This window comes from Ctenocephalides felis, unplaced genomic scaffold (assembly GCF_003426905.1).
Source record: "Ctenocephalides felis isolate EL2017-DRISC unplaced genomic scaffold, ASM342690v1 CF-g0.4_SCAFFOLD_01886, whole genome shotgun sequence".
In the NCBI taxonomy this organism is placed as follows: domain Eukaryota; kingdom Metazoa; phylum Arthropoda; class Insecta; order Siphonaptera; family Pulicidae; genus Ctenocephalides; species Ctenocephalides felis.
Window position 1 is genome coordinate 134,195,942 of NW_020538040.1, and position 25,566 is coordinate 134,221,507.

At 29.6% G+C, this 25,566-nt stretch overlaps 3 protein-coding genes across 3 annotated transcripts in view; all 3 read left to right on the top strand.

Annotated features, from left to right (window-relative positions):
• Positions 1 to 11,819, top strand: part of LOC113375578 (trypsin-1-like) — a gene marked incomplete in the record, with an annotated part of 382,748 nt that extends 370,929 nt beyond the window's left edge. The window contains 6 exon segments of the mRNA XM_026615510.1: positions 5,696 to 5,723; positions 6,732 to 6,897; positions 7,914 to 8,119; positions 10,229 to 10,422; positions 11,018 to 11,075; positions 11,628 to 11,819. Coding sequence (XP_026471295.1) covers positions 5,696 to 5,723; positions 6,732 to 6,897; positions 7,914 to 8,119; positions 10,229 to 10,422; positions 11,018 to 11,075; positions 11,628 to 11,749 — 774 coding nt within the window.
• LOC113375577 (trans-Golgi network integral membrane protein TGN38-like) lies at positions 558 to 2,024 on the top strand. Its single transcript, XM_026615509.1, has one exon. The coding sequence runs from the start codon at positions 701 to 703 to the stop codon at positions 1,967 to 1,969; it is 1,269 nt and encodes a 422-aa protein (XP_026471294.1). The 5' UTR covers positions 558 to 700; the 3' UTR covers positions 1,970 to 2,024.
• An 8,285-nt stretch (positions 11,820 to 20,104) lies between the features above and the next one.
• Positions 20,105 to 22,033, top strand: LOC113375934. Its single transcript, XM_026615871.1, has 6 exons — positions 20,105 to 20,264; positions 20,547 to 20,786; positions 20,863 to 20,965; positions 21,445 to 21,627; positions 21,694 to 21,825; positions 21,903 to 22,033. Exons 4-6 carry the CDS (start codon positions 21,504 to 21,506, stop codon positions 22,031 to 22,033), a joined length of 387 nt encoding a protein of 128 aa, XP_026471656.1. The 5' UTR covers positions 20,105 to 20,264; positions 20,547 to 20,786; positions 20,863 to 20,965; positions 21,445 to 21,503.
• The last annotated feature ends 3,533 nt before the right edge of the window (positions 22,034 to 25,566 follow it).

Below are 25,566 nucleotides of genomic sequence, written 5' to 3' on the forward strand. Positions count from 1 at the left end.
CGGCGATTACGCGCTTTATATTTTGTCCCTATGCAGTTAAATCAGTACGATTGCTTTGAAAAAAAAGTTCAGATCTTCCACAATATGTCAAAATATAGAAAAAAAAATTTTTTTCAAAAAAAAAAATTAAAAAAAAACATTTTTTTTTTTTAATTTTTTTTTTCAAAAAAGTAATTTTTTGTCCATATATATAGTTTCTCAAAAATCTTATTTTTTCAAAGTACATTTTTTTCAAAAATGTTAATCGTTTTTAAAAAAATAATAATTTTTGGTACGGGAAGTTCCAGCAATTTGCCTTAAGGCACGATGCCTTAATTGCCTTAAGGCACGATGCCTTAATTGCCTTAAGACAGAATTCCACTTACAGCTAGTTAATTATTATATTGTCTAGGGTCTATTAGTAAGAGGTGGTAAGCGGCGTTAATTCCATGTGTCACTGAAACCTTTCAGCGGATCAATTGTCATGTGTCATGTGTCATGTGTCATGTGTCACATCCGCATGTGCGTGTCAAAGTGTGCCGACACTTGACAGGCGTGTCATCAGACATTGTCTAGGGTGCTCACAGTGCAAACGATCGAGATGTCCGACAAATTTTGCTCGTTGTAAAGAAATGCGGATTCGGCTGCTAATGCCTAAAAGGTGCGTCTTAATAATTTGATATTTTCTTCAATTTTAGTTCTGTTTGCTGCAATTGACATCATGCTTGTCAATAATAAAGTGTATTTAGTTGTACTATGTTGCGGTTATTTAACCTTATCTGCTGCTGTGTTGGGAAATGCAGCGTCAATTAGTCTAAAACAGGCAGCCGGCGAAAATTATTTATTAAATGTAGTAAACAATCATTCGAGTTGCTTTGACAAAACTCTAAAAGACAGTTGCATCGATGTTTTACACAAAGTTAGTGATGAATCTTTGGTCTGTTCAGCTTATTTTGACCTGTACCTTCACTTGTGTACGAATGCCTCCTTATCGCAACCAACCAGGGAAGTAGGTGCAGATATTTGTATTGACTTGACCAAATTCTATACAAATTACAATGCGACGACGTATTTCACAGAACAGATACATAATTTCAAGTTGCGATTAGCTGACAAATGCAATGAGTTGTGCAATAATAATAAAAGTCTTTGTGAAACTTTAGTCTCGCCAAAAACGATTATAGCAGCTATGGATGTTCAGCCAAATCAATTGCCACCAAAATCAAGTCCAATTAAATCGACTATTCCAATACAAAATGAGGGACAAGTTGTTAAAAACCAAAATGACAATGAGAAAAATACTCAAAGCAGCAAAGCATTAGGTGTACCGCAAACTAATTTAAATGCTCAAGATAATGTTAAACCCAACAAAACTAGTGCTATATCAGAAAATGCAAGAGCTGAAGATCAAAATAGTATATCAAAGAAAACACCAATTGATACTAATCTTAATAATGCCAAAACTTCTATTTCTGAAGCAGTGAATGACAAAAACTTTGATAATAATAAAAAGTATGAAGAATTTTTAGCTGTTGCAAATACTCCATTATTAGAAAAGAATGACCAAGATTCAGAACAGGCGTTAGATCTGAATAATGTGAATGATATGGATAATGGTGATGACATTGATTCAGAACTCGGGATGGACCAAATACCTGAATTGGAACATCCAGAAAAATACAAATCAAAAGATGTAGAGGTGGCAAATGAAGTAATATTGCCAAGAGACGATCAGACGCAACCATTTGTTGAAGCTGAAGACTCGCATCTGTTTAGTTATCTCTTATGTGGAATGGCGCTATGTGTTCTGGGTTATATTCTTGCTCATAACAAAAATAAGTTGTTAGCGTTTGTATTGGAAGGACGTAGAAGTTCAGGCAGTCGTGGAGGCAGAAGACGTCATACTGCTTCTTATCGCAAATTAGATAGTAACCTAGAAGAAGCAATAACTTCAACTGCTCGCACAAGTTATAGCCAAGTGATTTATTAATGTTTGTTTATAGTTCTTTTGTACAGATTTTTTATAATTATTGAAACATGTAAATGACCAAAAACAACTTATGTATATATGTATTTATACATATATACTTATATATATATATATATATATATATATATATATATATATATATATTGTATCAATGATTGAACAAATTGAAAACTTTTGCTAGATAAAGAAGTGCAACTTGTGAAGACTTTATTCACACTGTATTCACTAGTCATTTTTAAAACTAAGTGAACTATTTTGACCAACAAATGGTTAAATGCAATGTTTATTTTATATATCTAATTTATCACATGATTTACAGATCAAATTTGTCATATAAATAGCCCGTAGATTGTTGATAGCATTATTTTCTTTTTTTTTAATTTATTTGAAGACATTTCAGTAATCAGTACCTGAAACTTTTATATTTGAGTAATCATGTGATGTTGCAATTGTGATGAATATTTAAATGTCTTATCGCATACATTGCATTTATTGTTGCCATTTCTAGGTATGTGGTAACCATGTGCTCTTTTAAATAATTAGATTCTGAAAATGACCTATTACACCTCCTGTTTGACTTCTTCTTCAATAGTTACTTCGGAATTCATAAATCTTTCCAGACATGTTTCATCATCTTCTAAACATGATTCAGACTTAACAATACCTTTAAGTCATCAAATTCATTTTCAAGTTTAATGTCTTCTATTGAAAGTTCTAGTGGCACAATTTTAATTTTCTGATCATTCACAGACATAATCGTTGCTTCCGACATTTTCAGATATTTTCACTGCGTATATTCAATAAATATTGGTTAGTACTATTTAATAATCAATTTTTTTCAAATATCTCAAATAATATAATGAATCTAACTATACTTGCATTTGTTGTAGAAAATCTTTAAACTGTATACTTGAATGATATAAATCAAACTAAGGCTAAGGTTACAATCATAATGTTCTACAGCAATTCTGTTTCCGTTGGATTCAAAATTCTAATTGAACTTTACACTGTATATATTGTTTGAACTATAAAAATACTTGTAATTTTTAAGGTATGCGATTCATGTGAGTAAGATATGCTAGAAGTGCACACACAATGAAATTATCTTACTGTATTTTTTAATGTTAAATTATCGGAGAGTTTTCATTCTACTTACGAGTCACAATAAAAAAAGAGTAAATAATGTTGAGAAAATAACTTACGGGCTAATATGTTAGCAAGGTGATATTACTATAAATTTAAATTTTGTTTCTTTATATATTTTTAGTTTTTTTGTCATTGTTGCATGATGACTTTTATCACATGGTAAATACAAAACTAATTCAATTTTGCTAAATCATTAATATAAGTTAATATTTTGTTAAAGTTAAAATAAGATTCTTACAATTCACATGCATTTGTAACCATTTGTGGTAGAATGGTTTGCAAAAAATATTCTTTAAGCAAAGTGTTTAACTATTTTGCTTCAATAATACTAATTGTTTCATAATTACCGAATGCATTACATTTTCAAATTGTTTTACTTCTATTAACGGAGTTTACTTTATTTTCTATTGTGCTTTAATATATAGCACAGTTTCAGTTTGTTTTACGATTTATGATTGTGTGATTGAATGACTTTTTTATGTATTTAAAATACAATGTAAAATATTAAATGAATTAAATATACTATTTTAGAATGCTAAAAATATAAGAATATTATCATTGATATGAAACTAAAGTTAGATTTATAAAAGTACTTTTTTAGTTTTGTAAGACATCGATATTTTGACTTCATTGCTGATTTACCAAATAGTAAAGATATAGTATTACTATATTATTTATTTGAACTCATAATAGATTAGTAAATATATATATATATATATATATATATATATATATATATATATATTGTGATTTTTAAATTCATGAACTTTAAGCAACTTTTTCCTAAAAAGATTATTGATGTAATTTTTCAATTAGTTTTATTCAACAGTGTAGGATGGGGTTATCTGATGTCACCTTCTTCAGGAACTATTGATAACAAATAAAAAAAATTATTTGATTTGAAAAATAGTTATAAGAGTAAAAATGCTTAATATAAATGCTTTCAATTTTAATTTAATTGAATAAGTGTATAAATGTATGTTAAAAACAGAATTATTTGTGATCAATATTTCCTAAAGCAGGGGACATCACATATCCCCAAAATGTTGAATAAAATTTTTTGAAATAAATCGATGTATTTATAGTTCAGAAGTTTAAAAATCACACATGCACATACTTGTATGAGTAATAGTTGATAAAAGAGACTTAATCAAATTAAATAAATGAAGTACTATGTGGTTGGGAATTACATTTTCACTAATTGATTATCTTTTTGCTTCAAAGTTTAACAAATAATTTCTAAGAATAATTAAATAATATAAATTATTCTTTTGGTTATTTATATTGGTTGGCCACTAGTGTAAGTGATCGTGCCTTTGCTCATGCATTTAGTATATTTTGAGTGTGAATGAATTCTAATTTAAGTATAAGTTAATTATTAACTAGTTGTTGTACCATTTTGTTTTTTATGTACTTTCTACATTATAATTGCGCTAAAATTTAAAATTCTATGAATTCAAATTTATTTGTTTGAACAAAAGTATTATATATTCAAGATTACATGGAAAATGAAATGATTTTGTATATCTGTTATATTAACTCGATTATTGATGATTCTTAGGATCTCGAGAATTAATCAATTTATGATTTTTGTGATATAATTTAATTAGTTGAAGAATGTAATCAAAGTATATTTTGGTTGTAACTTAAATTGACAATAAAGTTTCTAAATTACCTCATATGTTTGTGGGATGAAATATTTAATGGACTGTACTGGGTATAAAATGTAGTATGTACTTCTTAATGGGAAAAAACTCTATATAGATATTTATTTATATATAATTTTTAAACTTGCACACACATACTCTTGATAATTATTATTTCAAATTAGGAATTTAGCGAATCGATTTTTATTTTTTTCTGCTTTTTGGTAATAGAACTACTAGTTCTACTGATTATCGTTGATTTATAACAACGAATTGCGATTGTATAATAGGATTGAATATTGAAAAGACATTTGTTTAAATTAAGCTTTTTGTGAGCTTTTAACCACCAGAAAGTGTTATACAACAATTTTGCTTTTTTTGCGTTTTATGGCCTACGTGTTTTCTCAAATATAGCAATTTATGGCGAGTTATGCTTTCAGTTTAAATATTATATAATACATTTTACAAAATATCATTTTTAGTTTTTTTTTTCAATTATTTTTTTTTTACAAGAAAACGGATCTCAGTAATCGTTTCACGCAATTATTGGACATCGTGTTTTATGGTTTCGCATGCATTATTCAAGTTATTATTTTAAGACATTTTATGCGTAATTATTTTATTTTATTGTTTCACGCCTATTATTGACCGTATAATTTTGGATTTTTACGACGGTTCTGTACAATAATTTAACTTTAATTGGCTGCAAGCTAGAAATAAAATTAACTGCACTTAAGTTTTCTTTGCAATTGTGATTTTTTGCCTCAAGTTGTAGTTTATTTTGGTTAAACCATACTATATTTTTTAAAGATGAATATTTTGCAATCCATAACTTTGCTGGTGGTTTTTTGTTTATCTAATCAAGTAAGTACAAAAAATTAAGATCTTGAGCTATTTTGGTTCCATTTTTATTATTTTAAATATGTCTTTTCAGATACATGCTGTAATTTTGTCGGATTGCGGTAAGTCGATTTTTTTCACTTGTTCTACCATTATAGTAAATTATATCAAATGTATACATAATTAGGGTAAGGTTGCTGAAGTCGTACCAATTTTTAAGTTGTGCCTTGGTAATAGTTATGTGCCCGATAATTATAAATATAAACTAATAACTGCTGTTATTTGGGACTTCATTATTTTATTAGTATACTGGTTACTTTTAAGATTATTATTTTATTTTTAAATATTAACTAAAGTCACTTTGATCTCATGCTGAATTATGTATAATATTTTAGTAGTTGGTTCGACCTTCATTATAGCTAAAGCACATTTTTGAAAAACGTAAAAAACCTATTTTAATGAAAATAATTTTTAGTCATAAGCCAACTAAATAAATATTCAATGAACGCCAAAGATTTTCTTTAGCGTTATAGGTCCATGAGCTACACACTGGCGTGATTCAAAAGAGCGTAAAAATTTTATTTTTTTTTGTCCTAACATAGTCAGGATACATATGTAAGGTGAAGGGCACAGCCTAATTTTGTAAACTTTAAATAATTATCATAATTAAACCACTTTGCATATGCCTATGATATTTTAAGAGGTTTGCGATGTCTAAATGTCAAATTTTCACATAGGTAAACGTAAGATTTGTGTAATTAGAATTTACATGTATGGAGAAATAATTTTATTGCAAATTTCGCTAGCCTTAAATTCACTTCCAAGTTAAGATTTCTTCGGCAAAGTTTTTTAAATGACCCATAGAACCACAATTTCAATGTGCCCTCATGACCATTAAATTTGATCCACTCTAATAAACATATTTGGTTGCTGTTAAACCCCAACTAGAATCGTGAAAGTTTTGTGTCAGAGGTAATTTTACATCGCGTAGTATTCAGATGGAGACAATTTTCAATTACAAACATATTTTTAATCTACTATTTTATGATTCTCTTTTATTAATAACTTTTTAATAACTTTAATTATCTTATTAGTTATACTAATATACTATTTAATTTATATTTATTCAGAATGCGGTGCAAGTAACGTTGTGGCTAAACGAATAGTTGGAGGCAGAGAAGCCAAACCACATCAATTTCCATGGGCTGTCGCCATCACCAGGAAAGGATTCATGCACTGCGGTGGTGCTCTCATAAATGATCGTTATGTTTTGACAGCTGGTCATTGCATCAGATGGTGAGATATGACTTGATAGTCACAATTTCAGCTCCATTTATTTTCTAGTTAAGCAATGATAATGATTTTTGTTTTACTGTATGGAAACATTCATTAATGTTTCCAATAAAATCATTGGGTTGGGGATCGTTCAAGTATTACGTAAACAGATTTAGTACAATTATTTAACCCCCCCATCCCCCATTGTCAGCAAAAGTAAGCAAAGCTGTCACCAAAATGTCACCCAAAATAAGAAATAAATAACTCCCCCGCTCCCCTATAGTGCTTACGTAATACTTGAACTTTGAAAAATTCTTTTGTCTTTGTCTTTTGAAAAATAATGATTGGGAGAAGTTTTATCGCAACAGATAATAAAACTCTTATAAGGAAAATGGTAGATTTGATGCCCAAACTGACCGTGGTAAAATATTAGAGGCCTATGAAAAGCGGTTTAATTATAAAAATTAATTAAAGTTTGCCTTTTAGCAGCGCGCGTATTGCATAGCTTGCAATGCTATTTATTATAAATAGCAGATTGGCCGAGTGGCTCCGGGGTTCAATTCCCAATTCAGATATAGTATTTTTTATTATTTTTGTTTGATATTTATAATTTCACGTGTAAATAATATTAACATTTATTTGAGTTTTTGATTAATTTTATATTTTTCGCTAAATATTCCATAATAAAGTCCTCCGTAACTCCTCTAAATTTCTATTTTCATGAAACTTACGATGATATAAATGTTAAGTGATTTCTGAAACATTATAATTTTGTATTAATAACAGCAATAATACGGAAGAAGAGATATAATTTATTTCCATATAAAAACTATGGTCAGTTTGGGCATCAAATCTATCATTGTGCCAAGTTTCATCAAAATCCGAGACGAGCAACGCGCGGGTTCTCCTTTTAGTGTTCCAAGAAAAAAAATTGAATCTCCATTTCCATTTATCGCAGTACTTTCTCAATTCTTTAATTTGAGTTACAACTTTTATAGTTTTGTCTAGCATTTAACTATGTTTTTTTTATTTTGAAGGACAAAAGTAGAAACTTTGAAAGCGCGAATAGGAGCGCACAACATCCACAGCAAGGAGGGTTTAACCATCGGTTTCAAGGAAGGCATATTACATGAAAATTTCACGTCAGACTATTTGCATGATACTAATGATATCGCCTTGCTCAAGCTTGAGCATAGTGTCACCTTCGACAAGAACATACTACCTGTCTGTCTGCCGAATCCAAGTTTGTAAAAAATAACTTTATATTTATTCATTTAATTCGATCCGAAAAATTTAATATATTGGAGGATTAATATTTGAAGTTTGACAAAATTAACACTTTCGGGACGGCACCAATTTCAAAACAATCTACTTTACCGGCTGTAAACTTGATTTCATTGTGTATGTAATGCAATTTATTTGATAAAAATATGTGGTCATTGAAGGACATACATTTTTAATATTAATTTATTTTTAATCATTTTATAAAGAATGGTGACGTTCAAAACATTTTCCAAACTGCATAGCTGGTTGATTTTGACATGTTTTATAATAAAATGTTGTTCGCCGCCTTCCTCCTGGTGCTTTTCTGTCAGAACAGACAATACAATCCCTTTGTCTTTTAGAATTTAGAATATGCCACTGATTTAGTCATTATATTTGGTCATTTTTTTGCTACCATAATGGTTTATTTTTTCTATTATATTGTCTAATAATTCATTTATATAATATAAAGTAAAATAATCTATTGGATGTCTTATATTGCTTGGTATTTGTAGTCGGGGTGTTTGTTGATGTATGCCAAACTCGATTATTGAAGGAGAATCGTCTATATGAATGTCTATTTGAAACTCATCTTTACTACTGCTTAATTCACAAAGTTTACTAGTCGTTTTGCCATATTTAAAAGCGCTCGGTGGTTTTAAATATTAAAAAAAGACCATATAGCAAAGAAAAAGGCTAAAAATACTACTAAAATAATTTAAAATTATTTTCAAAATACAATACTGTTTATCACTGCTATATGTAAGTTATTCAACTTTTCGATGCAAACTGAGTCATTGTTTATAAAATAGCCTGTGCCTCACAGAGTATGTTTGTCCACTGAGGTGGACAGCCGTCCCCAAAGTGTTAACAACTTAAGATAACCATGAAACAAAGAGAATGATAACATCCTATTCATATTTAGTAGAATGAAATAAAGATTTAGAAAGGAACGCAATCCAACGTAAAGCATTGTGACGTCTATAATTCTCAGCTATTTTCCAAGAGCTTGTGACTAATTTTTTATATATTCCACAAATTTTGTGTTTGCTTTATTAATAGTTTACTATACATATGTTAAACTAATTTGAGGGATGAGTTTATCTTAGGAAGAGTTTTTTCTCAATATTTTAAACAGCGATTTTTGAATTGATACTTTAGGCAGCTTTAGCAGTAAATTTCATGTACTACTTTTTTCATATTTCATATACTTACATCGTAAAATATTATTTCATTTTGACTGGCTGGGGCTCTTCTGTGTCTCAGTGGTGAGGCCATGGGTTCGTTCCATCCGAGCCCAAACTGGCGCAAACTGATGAAAACTGATGATTTGCAACTCTTTGAATCTAAACAATTGCAGATTGTAAGTTTTGGTTAGTTTGAGAATGTATAAAGAATCAGGTGCAATATCCATCTCGGACAATGCTGCATCAAATTAAAAATATGTGATCAATATAAGGGAAATTGCAATAAAAGAAAATATATCAAGTAGTCATAAGCCAATTGTTGGATTGCGTCCTTTCTAAAAAAAACGGTGTTAAGGAGATGGCTTATCACAACAGCTCATAGAACCATCTGTTCTGATTGCTGTTCAAACATAAAAAAAAGAAATCAGGCTAGCTATCTTTGAGATGTTTTCATTGGAAACTTCTCTGTATATATTCAGGGTGGTCTTAATCAAACACAAGCACTTTTAATAAATATAAAATCTTACAATCTTACAATAATCTTTCGCATTTAATACTTTTTGCATACAAGGACAATGATCTTCACATCAACTGCACCATCTCCACCATCTTACTAATATGCCTTCAACTGTTCGGGTCTGACATAGCAATGTGTTATTAGCCGTTAAATTGAAAATATTCTATTATCAAAAAATTTTACTTTGTTAGAATGGATCATAACTTATAACAGCAATATTATATATCTATCTTTGTATATCTATTCAGCTAAAGTACCGTAAAAACAAGCATCTTTTTTCGCGGATTATAAGAGATCTTTCGCTAGTATTGTTTGGTAATTTAATTATTAACTGTGCTTACAATCGTTAATATTGATTTATTGAAATGCCTTATTTTCTATCAAGTGTCTACTTACGTCGGAGTTAAGAGTACCGTGGCTGGTTGGGGCCGTCAGGGACAGGATAAGAATCCCTCTGATGTACTGCTAATGGCTAACGTATTCGTGATGCGCGATGAAGGTTGCAAACAAACGGCAATTGGTGAACATTTGACAAACGAAATGTTGTGTGCATATAACACAAATGTTGATGCTTGTCAGGTAAGATTTTTAGTGGTTTTCTATATATTGCAACAATTTATATTATGAAGGCGACACATATTTTTTAACTTTGCGAAGAAGTTTATGTTTTGGCCAGAAAATCTCACTTGCTAATTTTATTCTCTCGATATTCTAGAAATTCAAAAACTGTTTGAGAGATATTAGATTGATATCGAGTCTGATTATAGTTTTTGGAGAAGACGGGCTGATTGACGTAGTTAAGTAGGTTTTCAATGAAACTGCACAGTGACACAGTTCATAATCTAAACGAACAGCCAAAAACATCATAGTTGTACAATAAGAGATATAATTATAAAAAATTATCACAGTTTCGATAAATGGCTTTGCACTTACTTAAGACAAGTGTTGTGTATATCCTGACAGCGTGTTCGTGCATTTTTACAAATTATTATCATTTGCATATATCTGGAAGTTAATGCAACTGCCCTTAGAAAAATGGTACCCTAAATTAAATTAAGTCCAGCATAAATGATTCATTTATTTATCGTTCTATTGAGCATTTTAGTATACCAAACAGATGTTTATTCTCACAAAAATATATTTTAAGAATATATTGCATATTGTTTTATTATAGGGAGATAGTGGTGGCCCTCTGGTTTATGAAAAAGATGAAGGAAAAATGGAAATTATAGGTAATAATACATTTATATTAATGTATTTATAAATTTATATATATATATATATATATTTATATAAAAATTATTTGTACATTTATATAAAAAAATATTTCTTAATTTTATTTTTAACGAATTTACTGCTGATATTTACTAATATAGGTCATGTCGAACAAAAAAAAATCACATTACATTAGGTCTCCTCCATAACAGACAGAGGTTCCCTTCGGGTGGAAAATAATATAAAAAATAAACGAAAAAAGAATTAATTTTTTATGAATATTTTCACATGATATTGCATATTAATTTGTAGTCTGATAATATCAGTTAATTATTTATTTTGTTTATTCAATTATCTAGATTTTTTATTTATGTAAATTATTTATGAAATATTTTTTTTGAAAAAATTAAAGAGGGCGCAACAATTTTTTTATTAGAGCGGGGGGACAAAAAAAAGTTGCACACCACTGCATTAGGTGGTTAAATAATATGTATAAAATTAACTGTTGACTTATCTAATATACATTTAAATTTTATATACAGTTGTTCACGCTTATTTTACTAAAACAGGTATCGTATCCTGGGGCGTTGGCTGTGCCCGGCCTGGTCTACCAGGAGTTTACACAAAAGTTACATCATATTTAGATTGGATAGCAGCTCATTCACACGATGCAGCGTTTTGTAAAAACTAGATGATAGAGGTGTGGGCCTACATCAACACAATATTTTGACACAAATTTGAATTAAACTGTACAATTATTGCAGACATAAAAGCCTTTATTTGGTTACAAACTGTTCACTATTTTAATTTACAGGTTTATATATAATAAATATAGGGGCTAGTGCCTACAAAATCCAGCTTTGTATATATATATTATATTACATGACTGCCCCTACTGCTTTGTAAAGATGCTTGAAAAATTTGAGTTCAAATTAATTATTTTTCATTCACAAATTTTGCGCAATTAATTTGAATACAATATGAGCGCGGGGTTGTCAAGCGATATTTGACAATAGCACCATCAAACCCGATTACTACCTTTCTGAACTTTACCGTTTACTTATCTATGTCTCTGAACGTAAATTATTAACTTGATTAATAAGTTATCAAATTTGGCAATTTGGCTAAGAGAAAGATTTGTAAACGAGCTGGAAGTTTAGGAAAAATATATTCTTCAGATCTCGAGCCCTCTGTAGATGACGAATTTGTGCAATTGTAACTTAAAAAAAATGTGGTGCACGGTATCGGTCTTAAAGCAAATTAATTTAAGCTCTAATTAACTTCCCGTAGGGCAAGTTATAGTAATCGCAAAAAAATCAAAAATGAAAATTTTTATATATCTTTACGTTTCAGAGGTTTCTGAACATTATGGCATACCTTAGAAAAAATGGATGTATGTGTGTGTGTATGTATGTATGTGTGTGTATGTATGTGCGGATACAAATTTTCGTCGACGATTTCGGGAACACGGATCAACCGATTTGAATAATTCAAAAAACATTCGATTCGTATTGATAAGGAGACGTGCTGATTAGTTTTTGGCGAAGGCAGGTCTAGCCGTTCCAAAGATACGGGACAAAAAGTGCCGAAAACGGTAACTCAGTTTTTAAGAGAACGCAGCGTCCGATTTAAATAATTCAAAAAACATTTTACTTGTATTGACAAGATGAAGAATCGATAAAATTTTCATGAAGGTAGGTCTAGCGGTTTCGGAGATATGGAGGAAAAAGTAAAAAAATGAGCCATTTGGCGGTCAAAAATGATTATTAGACATATGCACATCAAATTATCAGATATTTTATAGAGATTTTAACAATAAGTATAATTTTGGTTTACATTCCTATGGGTTCCGTACCAATGTTTACGCGTTAGACGTCGACGCGGCGCTTACGCGGTTTGATATTTCCTCTTTATGCAGTTAAAGCAGTACGATTGCTTTGAAAAGAAAGTTCAGATCTTCCACAATATGTCAAAATAAATAAAAAAATTTTTTTCAAAAAAAAAAATTAAATTTTTTTTTTTTTTTAAAAAAAATTTTTTTTCAAAAAAAAGTAATTTTTTGTCCAATTTATAGTTTCTCAAAAATCTTATTTTTTCGAAGTAAATTTTTTTCAAAAATGTTAAAAAAATAATAATTTTTGGTACGGGAAGTTCCAGCAATTTGCCTTAAGGCACGATGCCTTAATTGCCTTAAGACAGAATTCCACTTACAGCTAGTTTTATTTTTAACTTCCCGTAGGGCAAGTTATAGTAATCGCAAAAAAATCGAAAATGAAAATTTTTATATATCTTTACGTTTCAGAGGTTTCTGAACATTTTGGCATACCTTAGAAAAAATGGATGTGTGTGTGTGTATGTGTGTGTGTATGTATGTACGTGTGTGTATGCATGTGCGGATACAAATTTTCGTCGACGATTTCGGGAACACGAATCAACCGATTTGAATAATTCAAAAAACATTTGATTCGTACTGATAAGGAGACGTGCTGATTAGTTTTTGGCGAAGGCAGGTCTAGCCGTTCCGAGGATACGGGGCAAAAAGTGCCGAAAACGGTAACTCAGTTTTTAAGAGAACGGAGCGTCCGATTTGAATAATTCAAAAAACATTTCACTTGTATTGACAAAATGAAGAATCGATAAAATTTTCATGAAGGTAGGTCTAGCGGTTTCGGAGATATGGAGGAAAAAGTAAAAAAATGAGTCATTTGGCGGTCAAAAATGATCATTAGACATATGCACATCAAATTATCAGATATTTTATAGAGATTTTAACAATAAGTATACATTTTGTTAAACATTCCTATGAGTTCCGTACCAATGCTTATGCGTTAGACAGCGACGCGGCGCTTACGCGCTTTATATTTTGTCGCTATGCAGTTAAAGCAGTACGATTGCTTTGAAAAAAAGTTTAGATCTTCCACAATATGTCAAAATAAAGAAAATTTTTTTTCAAAAAAAAAAAAACAAAAAAAAAAATAAATTTTTTTTTTTTTTTTAATTTTTTTTTCAAAAAAAAGTAATTTTTTGTCCAATTTATAGTTTCTCAAAAATCTTATTTTTTCAAAGTAATTTTTTTTTCAAAAATGTTAATCGTTTTTAAAAAAATAATAATTTTTGGTACGGGAAGTTCCAGCAATTTGCCTTAAGGCACGATGCCTTAATTGCCTTAAGACAGAATTCCACTTACAGCTAGTTTGATTTTTTTTTTAAATTATGAACTTTTTTCAATGCAATCGCACTGCGTAGCTGTTTTAGAGACGAAAACAAAGCGCGTGAACACCGGATTGCTGTCCACGGGTAAACATAGCTACGGAGCCCATACAAATACTAGTGGGGCGCATGGCATCGTGCCTTAAGATAAAATTGCTGGAACTTCCCGTACCAAAAATTTTTTTTTTTAAAAGATTAACATTTTTGAAAAAAATTTACTCTGAAAAAATAGATTTTTGAGGAACTATATAAATTTTTGACAAAAACTTACTTTTTGTTGAAAAATTTATTTTGAAATATTTTGGAAATTCTGAACTTTTTTTCAAAGCAATCGTACTGCTTTAATGCATAGAGACTAAATATCGAAGCGCGTAAGCGCCGCGTCGCTGTCTAACGCATAAGCATTGGTACGGAACCGATAGGAATGTTAACAAAACTTACACTTATTGTTAAAATCTCTATAAAATATCTGATAATTTGATATGCATATGTCTAATGTCTAATGATTATTGTTGACCGCCAAATGTTATTTTTTTTTTATTTTTTTTTACTAGATCTCCGAAACCGCTAGACCTATTTTCATGAAAATTTGATCAAATCTTCATCTTGATAATGCAAGTAAAATGTTTTTAAATTATACAAATCGGACGCTCCGTTTTCTTAAAAACTGAGTTACCGTTGTTGGCACTTTTTGCCCCGTATCTTCGGAACGGCTAGGCCTGCCTTCGCTAAAGACTAATCAGCACGTTTTCTTATCAATACAAATCGAATATTTTTTGAATTAGTCAATTCGCTTCATCTGTGTAACCGAAATCGTCGACAAAAACTTGTATTCGAACACACACACATACACGCACACACACACACGCACATACACACACACATACATCAATTTTTTCTAAGGCATGCCAAAATATTCAGAAGGTTTTAAAACGTAAAGATATAAAAAAAACGATTTTTTTGCGATTGCTATAACTTGCTCTACGAGAAGTTAATTATAAATAAATCAATTTATCATCTCCATAACATTAACAATCGTCATTTCATTTCGAATTAAATTTCAAAAAAAATAGTTGCTAAATTTACACAAAATTGAAAAAGTGCTCCCGCATAGTCACAGTCTAAACGCATTTGCAAATAATTCTGTGCGACATTTTCATTTATACTATGCTTGATTATCGTTTTTATTATTAATACTATTATTTTAATTATTATTTATTCATTCATTTATTCTATTTCTTTTCTTTAATTTCCTTTATTCTATTTTTTTTTTATTTTTTTATTATTATTTTTTTTTTTCTTCTTTTTGATTTTGATTTTCAATACCATAACTTTTAACTTATAGATTGTATTGTAATCTGATTGTTAAAATTAACAGAAATAAAAAAAAAAAAAAAAAAAAAACTATGCTTAGCTTGGCGGCATTTTCACATTTTTCAATAATTTTCACAAAATTGGAAAAGTGCTCCAGTACATAAACAGTCTAAACGCACTTGCGTAAACATTTCTACCAGAGTGGCGCTTAGACTGTGCTTAGCCTGGGTGATTTTTTGAATTTTTAATCCAAAATTACAAAAAAAAAATTTTGAAAAAAAAATTAGAAACAAAAATTTTTTTTTCCAAAATCAATTATATTGTTGAAAGAAGCAGAAAGTTCTTTGAATCATTTAAATCGGACGCTTAGTTCTCTCAAAAACAGCCATTTTTTTAACATTTAGCTCTGTATCTCCGAAACCTCTGGCCCTACCTTTGCCAAAAACTAATCAGCACATCTCCCTATCAATAGGAATCGAATGTTTTTTAAACCATTCAAATCGGTTGATCCGTTCTCTCAAAAACTCGCTTTCTATTTTTTGCACTCTTTGCTCCATATCTCCGTAACGGCTGGACCTGCCTTTGCCAAAAACTAATCAGCACATCTCCCTATCAACAGGAATCGAATGTTTTTTAAACCATTCAAATCGGTTGATCCGTGCGCCCGAAAACGTGAACGAAAAAAAGCGGACATACAAAACACACACACACATCCATTTTTTCTGAAGTATGCCAAAATGTTCACAAACCTTCAAAACGTCGAGAAATGTAAAAATTTTTGATTTCGATTTTTGGACGATTACTATAACTTACCCTACGGGAAGTTAATAAACTAGTGGAGCGCATGGCATCGTGCCTTTTAAGGCAAATTGCTGGAACTTTCCGTACCAAAAATTATTTTTTTTTTTTTAAATTAACATTGTTGAAAAAAATTACTTCAAAAAAATTAGATTTTTGAGAAACTATAAATTTGACAAAAAATTACTTTTTTTTTAAAAAAAATTTTTTTTTTAAAAAAAAATGTTTTCTTTATTTTGACACATTTTGGAAATTCTGAACTTTTTTTCAAAGCAATCGTACTGCTTTAACTGCATAGAGACGAAATGTCAAAGCGCGTAAGCGCCGCGTCGCCGTCTAACGGATGAACATTGGTACGGAACCCATAGGAATGTAAACAAAGTTTCTACTTATTGTTAAAATGTCTATAAAATATCTGATAACTTAATGTGCATATGTCTAATGATCATTTTTGACCGCCAAATGACATTCTTCTTTTCCGTTCTCTTAAAAACCGAGTTACCATTTTTGGCATTTTTTATCTTCGGAACGGCCAGACGTACCTTCGCAAAAAACTAATCAGCACGTCTCCTTATCAATACGACTCGAATGTTTTTTGAATTATTCAAATCGGTTGATCGGTGTTCCCGAAATCGTCGACGAAAATTTGTATCCGCACACACACACACACACACAAATCCTTAAACCTCGCTCCGTGATTAATGGATGCCCCCTAATCGATAAGTTTCTATAAAAAAGACGATTGATTCCAAAGTTCTCCAACTATTCAAAATTAGATTAAAACACTAAGGGTTTTGAATTCATTTGGCAGCAAATAGTATCCAAAAAAATTATTGCTGACTCATAGTTTTAACCAAGACCATCTACATTTTTTTGTAGTATCAGAAGTCACTGGTTTAATAATCGATATCTATCTTGCAGTGTATTAATTGGGTTCTACAAAAGCCTTGTCAATATAATCTTACTATGCCAATTGTGAGTTTCGTAAAGAATGTGTGACTAATTTGTTGGAATTGTTATTATTGTGCAAAGCTTTGATCAATGTATGAGTCTAGTTTAAATGTAATGTGTCTATTTCCATTGAAGAAGAGTGTAGCAGTTTACTGAATGTTCAAGTTAATAGATACATGACTGGCTTATTCACTAAAAAAAATGTTGAAAAATGTGGAATCTTAATTAATCTACATGTATCTCATTTATTGACAAGAGATATAACTGGGTATGGTGAAGATCCTTTACTTAAATTTTTTATATTTTTTATTCTACAATCTTTGTGTATATTTTTAACTTCCCGTAGGGCAAGTTATAGTAATCGCAAAAAAATCTAAAATGAAAATTTTTATATATCTTTACGTTTCAAAGGTTTCTGAATATTTTGGCATACCTTAGAAAAAATTGATGTATGTGTGTGTGTGTGTGTGCGCGTGTGTGTATGTATGTGCGGATACAAATTTTCGTCGACGATTTCGGAAACACCGATCAACCGATTTGAATAGTTCAAAAAACATTCGATCCGTATTGATAAAGAGACGTGCTGATTAGTTTTTGGCGAAGGCAGGTCTAGCCGTTGCGAAGATACGGGACATATGCACATCAAATGATAAGATATTTTATAAAGATTTTAACAATAAGTATTTTTTTTTTTACATTTATATGGGTTCCGTACCAATGCTTATCCGTTACGGCGGCGCGGCAATTACGCGCTTTGACATTTCGTCTCTATGCAGTTCAAGCAGTACGATTACTTTGAAAAACAGTTCAGAATTTCCAAAATATGTCAAAATAAAGAAAGCATTTTTTTTCAATAAAATTTAAAACTAATGCAAGACTGCACATTTTAACATCAAAAAAAAAATACGGGTTCAAACATGAACGAACAATTAATTCCCTTTGATGTACCGACAAGTTGTGGAACATTGCTCGCCATGTTTGTTTATGTTCGTTCGTGATCGTCGTGGCCGTTTATACTTGTTTATCTATGGTCGTGGCCATGGGGAGTTATCTCCGAACAAATGTATATTACCCTGTTTTGGAAAGGACTACTATTTTTAGCGAAAAAAAGATGTCGCTACTAGTTTCAAAATGTGATGGTTTCAAATGTCAAAATTACTCGCTTAGATTTGCCATTCGCCATTTTGTATCAAAATTTGTGGTTCGATGTTGTTTCTGTAATTAATTGTATTCAAGTAAGCATTTATGTGAAATTTAATATGGCAAAATGTAACCCACCAACTTGTGGTAACTTCAGAAATAATATAAAAATGCACTCTTTCCGGCTTTATGAAGTGAACAAATTAGAAATGTACAATTATATTTCACAGAATAGTTCTCATGTCTATAATGACCAGGAGAACACTCTGCAACTCCAGTGGAAAAGGTAATAATAATTCTGAATATTTTAATACCATTTGCTATTACGACTTGATATTATATTACAACATGTTATGTTTATTAGATGTTCTTGGGCATACAAACTGCAGCAGAATCTAGTGACTGAGGATAGGAGTGTCTTGATGCCGAAAAAAAGATGTTGTTACTAAATATGTAAAACGTCAAAATGGATCGCTTAGATTTGCCATTCGCCATTTTGTATTCGCCATAATAATAATTCTGAATATTTTAATACTATTTGCTATTACGACTTGATATTATATTACAACATGTTATGTTTATTAGATGTTCTTGGGGATACAAATTGCAGCAGAATCTAGTGACTAAGGATAGGAGTGTCTTCATTCCAAGGGCATGTAAAATGTATGACACATCCATTATATGTTGAGGGAGTTAAGAAGGATAGACAAACAATGCAATAGTTTAAGGTATAAATTGCAACAGAGTATAAAATGCTCAGAAATATTTTTAACATTCCAGCCGAAAGGACTGCTGCACTGTTCTATTGACACAATCGAATCATAAGAAATTCAAGATATTGTAGAATGCAACTTTTTTAATGATTGATTGGAAAGCAAAATAACTATCAAATGCAAAGTTAATGTTAAAGAAGCATGACTCATAAATAAATTTTAATTCTTGGAATTTAGTTTTCTATCAATTTTGATATCAATATATATATTTTATGTCTGTAGGATTTAACTTTTTAAATTTGTTCATTATTTGTCATTTCTTCTAATTATACTATTCCATTATCTTTAGTATATACTCTATATACTACATACTTAGACTCTATACTTTTTTCTTCTCTTTTTAATATATTAATATTAGTCATTAAGAAATTAATATTAGTCAGTTCGTGTAAATTCATTATACTTATGAAAACTTTTACAATATTTCTGTGTAGTTGTTATATATTATTGATCATTCAATAATTCATATTGATTGTTCCTTGTAAATTTATCATACCATTGTGAATACTTTTTTTAGTTACTTATAATTGTAAAATTATAATACTTATTATTATGTATATATTGATTATTGCATTTATAAAAATTTTAATTGTTATGTAAAAATGTTTGTGATATATTTGAAAATATATTTTGTACTTCGTATGTTTTTTTTTTCTCATTTCCAATATAAGAAATTATTTAGATTTTCTTATTTTGAATTACGTATGCGAACCATATCTAGGAATAATACCAGCGGTTGATTTATATACTGAACAAGTGCTGCCTTCTTCAGATCGCTAAAAATATTAAAATGGCGGTAATGTCAAATGGCCTCAGATAGCGATCTATTTATGTTTACTTATCTATGGTCGTGGCGTCCACACTAGTTCGTTAGGTGTGGACGCACCTTAACAGAACACACAAAATGTCACGAATTTGTCAAGTTTCAAGTCATATTTTGTTTAGTATAATAATTACATTCATTTAGTTAAGCAACTTGTTTATATCGATAATTGTAAAAAAGTGTAGAAAAATGACACCGTAAGTATATCATATATTATTTATATAATTAATTTTTAATTTGAAAATTTGCTTTATTTAACTTGAATACATACATTGCTTTTTACATAAAGATACAAATTGTATACGCCTATTCTGGGAATATAATTATACTATCATAATATAATATTGTTTGCATATATATATATATATATATATATATATATATATATATATATATATATTTAATTCAATTGTAAGTATGAAAAGAGCTTATATATTATATAGATATGTAATTACTTCACGATTTTGAATTCCATTTAGTACATTACTTTGGGATGAAGAAACGTTATTTTATGTCGATTTCTTTAGATGACGAAGGTTACCAAATATCATATCTTACAAAATCTGAGGACAATAATAAGGATCGTTTAGCAAGGTTAAAATAATTATTTTACCACATTAGGACATTAACATATCAATGTGTTCGACATAATAACCTCACTTCTTAAATTTCCTAAATTAGTCGGTGGAGAAGCGGCTCGAGGTTGATTGTCTGAATATGTAAGTCACTATAAATATAATAGCTATAGAAATATATATAAGCTGCAAACACATGCTATGTTCATAATTATTTCAGAAGTCGTGCAGGATTGGAATGAAACGATCAACATATGCAGATCTTTAGGCAGGTTTAAATAATGTTCTACACATACATTATTGAGGATCTATCTCCTGAATATGTAAGTCGATTCATATATGGTTGCCGTGTGTATATTATTTGGTAACAAATACATTATGTTCATAATTGTTTTAGAAAACCTCTAAATTTGGGGACAGTATGTCATATATGCTTGATGTATCTTAGCAATTGATTATTGTATATACATACAATACTAGATAAATATATAATAAAAATCAATTTCAATTAAATTTATTTATTTTATATTAAGTTAATGATTATTGTGTTAGAATATTATACAAAGATTTATTTACTTAAGATTTTACTATATATTCAGTATATTATTTGTTATAATTATATTTGATATAATTGTACTATCGGCATAAAAACAAAAAATGTTACTCTGTTCAGATCATAAATGTATTGAATTAACAATAATTTATGACATTGAATTTTGCTTAGTAATTATAGATATCAAGCCATTATTTAAAATTCTACATGATATATATTATTAATTATTAGAATGTATTATTGGCATAGACACGTTTTAATGGCTGGCAGCACCTGCGAGGTGCCCAAAGAGTGGCTGATCTTTAACGATGATGGGTCCATCAAGGAAGTTTGGTGGCCACCTAGGTTTAAAGACATCGATGGTAAAGAGAAAAGCGTCCATAGATCGGAAAACATGGACGCGAGAAACAGTAGTTTTTAAGGCATTCTATGGTGAGGAATGAGTTTTAATTTGGCATTGAAGTCTTAAGGGCTGCTTCATCTAAATATTTATTCTAGACTCTTACATCTCTGCAAGGAGGCATGCAGGAGATGAAGAATACACTTCCAATGAAGAGTTGGGCCGGGGTAAAAGGAAGAAGAAGGAAGTTGTGTGGACATCAGAGGCCTCATATACGTCGTATGATGAAGGTAATAAAGGAGTAAAATTATAAATCATAAATTACATTTGATTATGTTAAAATAATGATATAATCATTACTATGTAGATATTGCTCTATATGAATCAGATTGTGTGGATACTGGTTTCAACTTACAGTACCTAGAATCCAATTTAGGAACAAAAGTTAGAGGTAATGTCAAAAACAAACAATTGATGTGTCATTACACAAAAATATAGATTTAATGCTGCCACTGAGAACGGTCGACGAGATGAATGATTTAGAATCGCGTCTGAAAGATGATGCTGAGTTTTGTACAGAATTTGTAAGTCTCCTCTAGTATAAATATAGTAGATATTTATATATCTGTATATATGTTTAGAATGTAATATTTATATTTATATATGCATGTACACACTTATCTTTTTTTCATTATTGTTTTAGCAACTCTTTGTAATGAAAGTTGGGGGCATAACTGCATAGGCACACATAGCAAATGTGTGCACGAGATTGATGAGAAATGCAATGTTAATGGCTTGGCTTGAAAAATAATATAGCAGTTCATGAGTTGACCATCATGAAATTGTTCAGAGAGGCAAGTATAAAAGATATATATATTTATATATATATATATATTTATTTATATATATATATACAGTAGAATCCGCTTAGTATGACATTCAAGGGACGGCGAAAAATCGTCATATTAAGCGGTCGTCATACTAAGCGTACTGAAAAAAAAAACAATTTTTGGCGAATATGTTATTAATTTCAGTAATTTAATACAAAAATTAAGGTAAAAAATGACACATACTAACAAATTGACAAATTTAATTAAAAATATGACATAACAATGCATTTTTTAATGTAAAAAATCTGTAATTTTTGTTTGAGTTTTAATTACTGGGTAAAAATAGTAAAAAATATAGAACTTTACTAATTCAGTAAATTATAGCAGATGTTATCGCTTCCAAATTTTGAACACCAAGAATGAGCCTACTTATTTTTTGCACGAGGTCGTCCATGCCGGAAGTTGCCAAAGTTTCCATAGCGCGAATCTCGTGCAACATAGAGACCTGTGGGTATGTAGGTAGGTATGTAGCGACCTGACACACAAGGGTAGTTCACAGTGGTGCCATACCATAACAATGTGCAATGAAAAACATGAACTCTATGTTATCGGAGGTGTAAAATCATGTCGGTCATTATACTTGGACCAAATTTTTTTTCAAAAATGGGTCATTATAAGCGAAATGTCAATGTAAGCGAGGTCAACATATCCGACTAGACAGCTGTTTTTTTAAGAAATTTTATATGGAAACCAAACTGCCTTTAAAATTACGTCATAATAAGCGGTTGTCAATATATCCGGCGTCATACTAATCGGATTCTACTGTATATATATATATATTTTTGAATAGTCTTGAATTTGATGTTGATATATATGTTTAATTTGAGTTTAATAATCAGGCGTAACATCAATAAAAATAGTATGAGTTTTTTTTTTAAATTTATTTATTTAAAATCCATACGTTTCGGCTAGCATCTTAGCCATCATTCAGTGGTAATCAAGTTAACTATAAAAATTGAAACTAAATAAATTATATGAAAGGAAATTTTGTGGAAAAACAATAATAATAATAATAGTAATAAAACACTTACAATTTTGTATCCTAATATAGCATATGAAACCATTATTAATCCATGGTATGAGTATGTGCACATTGATAAGATATATATTTTTTAACACAAACATCACAAATGGTAAAACACACTAATAATCATGATAACTTAATAAGTTGTCGAAACTATGTATTTACTCTTTGGAGTTTAGGATAGAAATGTCACATTTTTCTCAAAGCAGTTTTTAGCATGTGTTGATATTTTTTGGAAAATTTAAAAGGCGATGGGATTTTGTTATTTTTTAAGGAATTTTGACACACTATTAAGAAACCACGTGTTCGTTTCGATAAGGGCCGTATTGTCATTGCGTTTATTTATGACTCTGTCGTTATGTAATTGTAAAAACAACCCCTCAGCGAATCTTCTTTTAATTGTATTCTCTTCAAAATGTAAAATTTTAGGGTTAAAAAAATCGATATTATGATTTAAATTTTTAATATGCTCAGTTAACATTGTTTTAAATTGCTTAGGATTTTTTGAATTATTTTTGTGTTATTTATATATATATATATATATATTTATATATATATATATATATATATATATATATATGTATGTATATGTATATATATGTATGACTCTTGATATTTCAAATAGATGTTGTAACAAAAACACATGGAATAGCCACCGATAGCGCTTTCAAAATTTAATATTAATAACTATATACTACCAAATAATTATGGCTTTTTGTGAGGTGATATCAAGACAAACATTATAAATACTTATGACTATCGCTAGACTTTTCAATCTGAAATAACATTTTCATACACAGAGTGCAAACGCTATAGGTTGCTTAACTTAAGTCACATAATTCATGAATACCAAAAACTTTGTTCAAACATGTAATTACTTGTTTTAATAAAAAATGATGTTTTAGTAATAAATTGTTTTCTCAATTTTTTTACATAAAGCAATGTAGAGGGTTAAATATTACTTTTCTTAATTTAAAGTTAAAGTTTTTAAACCATTCTAATTTCTTATTTTCACATGCAACTTACATGTATTATGAATATGTACTATTCATATCGTTTTTAATTTATGCATAGTAAGTAAATTTTATCTAAAAAAAATATGTTCATATTTCAGCATACTTATCATTTAATTCAATACGAAAAAACGGTAATAAATGTTATACTAAAAGAACAACATTTGAAACAAACGTTTCATAACAAACAAAACAGAAACAAATATTTTAATAATATTAGTAAACAATATAAGGCATTTATTTTATATATATTTATCATTATACATATGCATATTTAATTAATATTTACAGATGAAGCATATATAATAGTACACTTTGAACAAAAAATACGTTTAAAAGATTTTAAATATAGAAAAATGTATTCCTGTTTATTAACTTCTCGTTTATTAGCAGTAAAATTTTATGTTTTCATAAAAAAATCAGATTTGCTAATTTTATGTTTTCTCGACGTTTCAAGCCATTCTAAATCGAATGAGACCCCAAACTTGGAAAAGTATGTGTGTGTGCACAGATTTTTTTGCCAAAATCGACGTTTTCTCAAAAACGTCTGGACCGATTTCAAAAATTTAAAAGCCATTCGATGCATTTCGATGAGGACTATTGTATATCAGCCGTTTCTTTATAAATAGCAGAAAAGTGAAAAAAAATTCATCCACGTTTTAGCCCGCAATTCTGAATCGATTTTGAAAATTATTGGTTGGGATTCGACCTGATTAGTGTTTGATAAAGATCGGCCGAGCCGTTTTCTTGTAATAGTGTTAAAAAAAAATTTACGATTTTTATTATTATTTTTTTGGCTGTGGATGCCCCATAGTCTTATAGATATGATTTAGAATGATCACTCTAAAATATTACGGCCCTACGGTAACTCATTTAACTTTAAAAATGCGTCAAAATTTGCAAAAATTAGTATCTTTTTTGGCATTTGTCAAAATTAGGCCTCTCATCGAGGTTTGCTCAAAACCGCCTGAACTGATTTCAGAAATTTAAAAGCCATTTGATGTCTCTCGATGAGGATTATCGTTTATCAGTTTTGTGCGACGATTGGCCGAGTCGTTTTTTTGTAATTTGGATCATACTACCGAATCGATTTTGAAACATCAA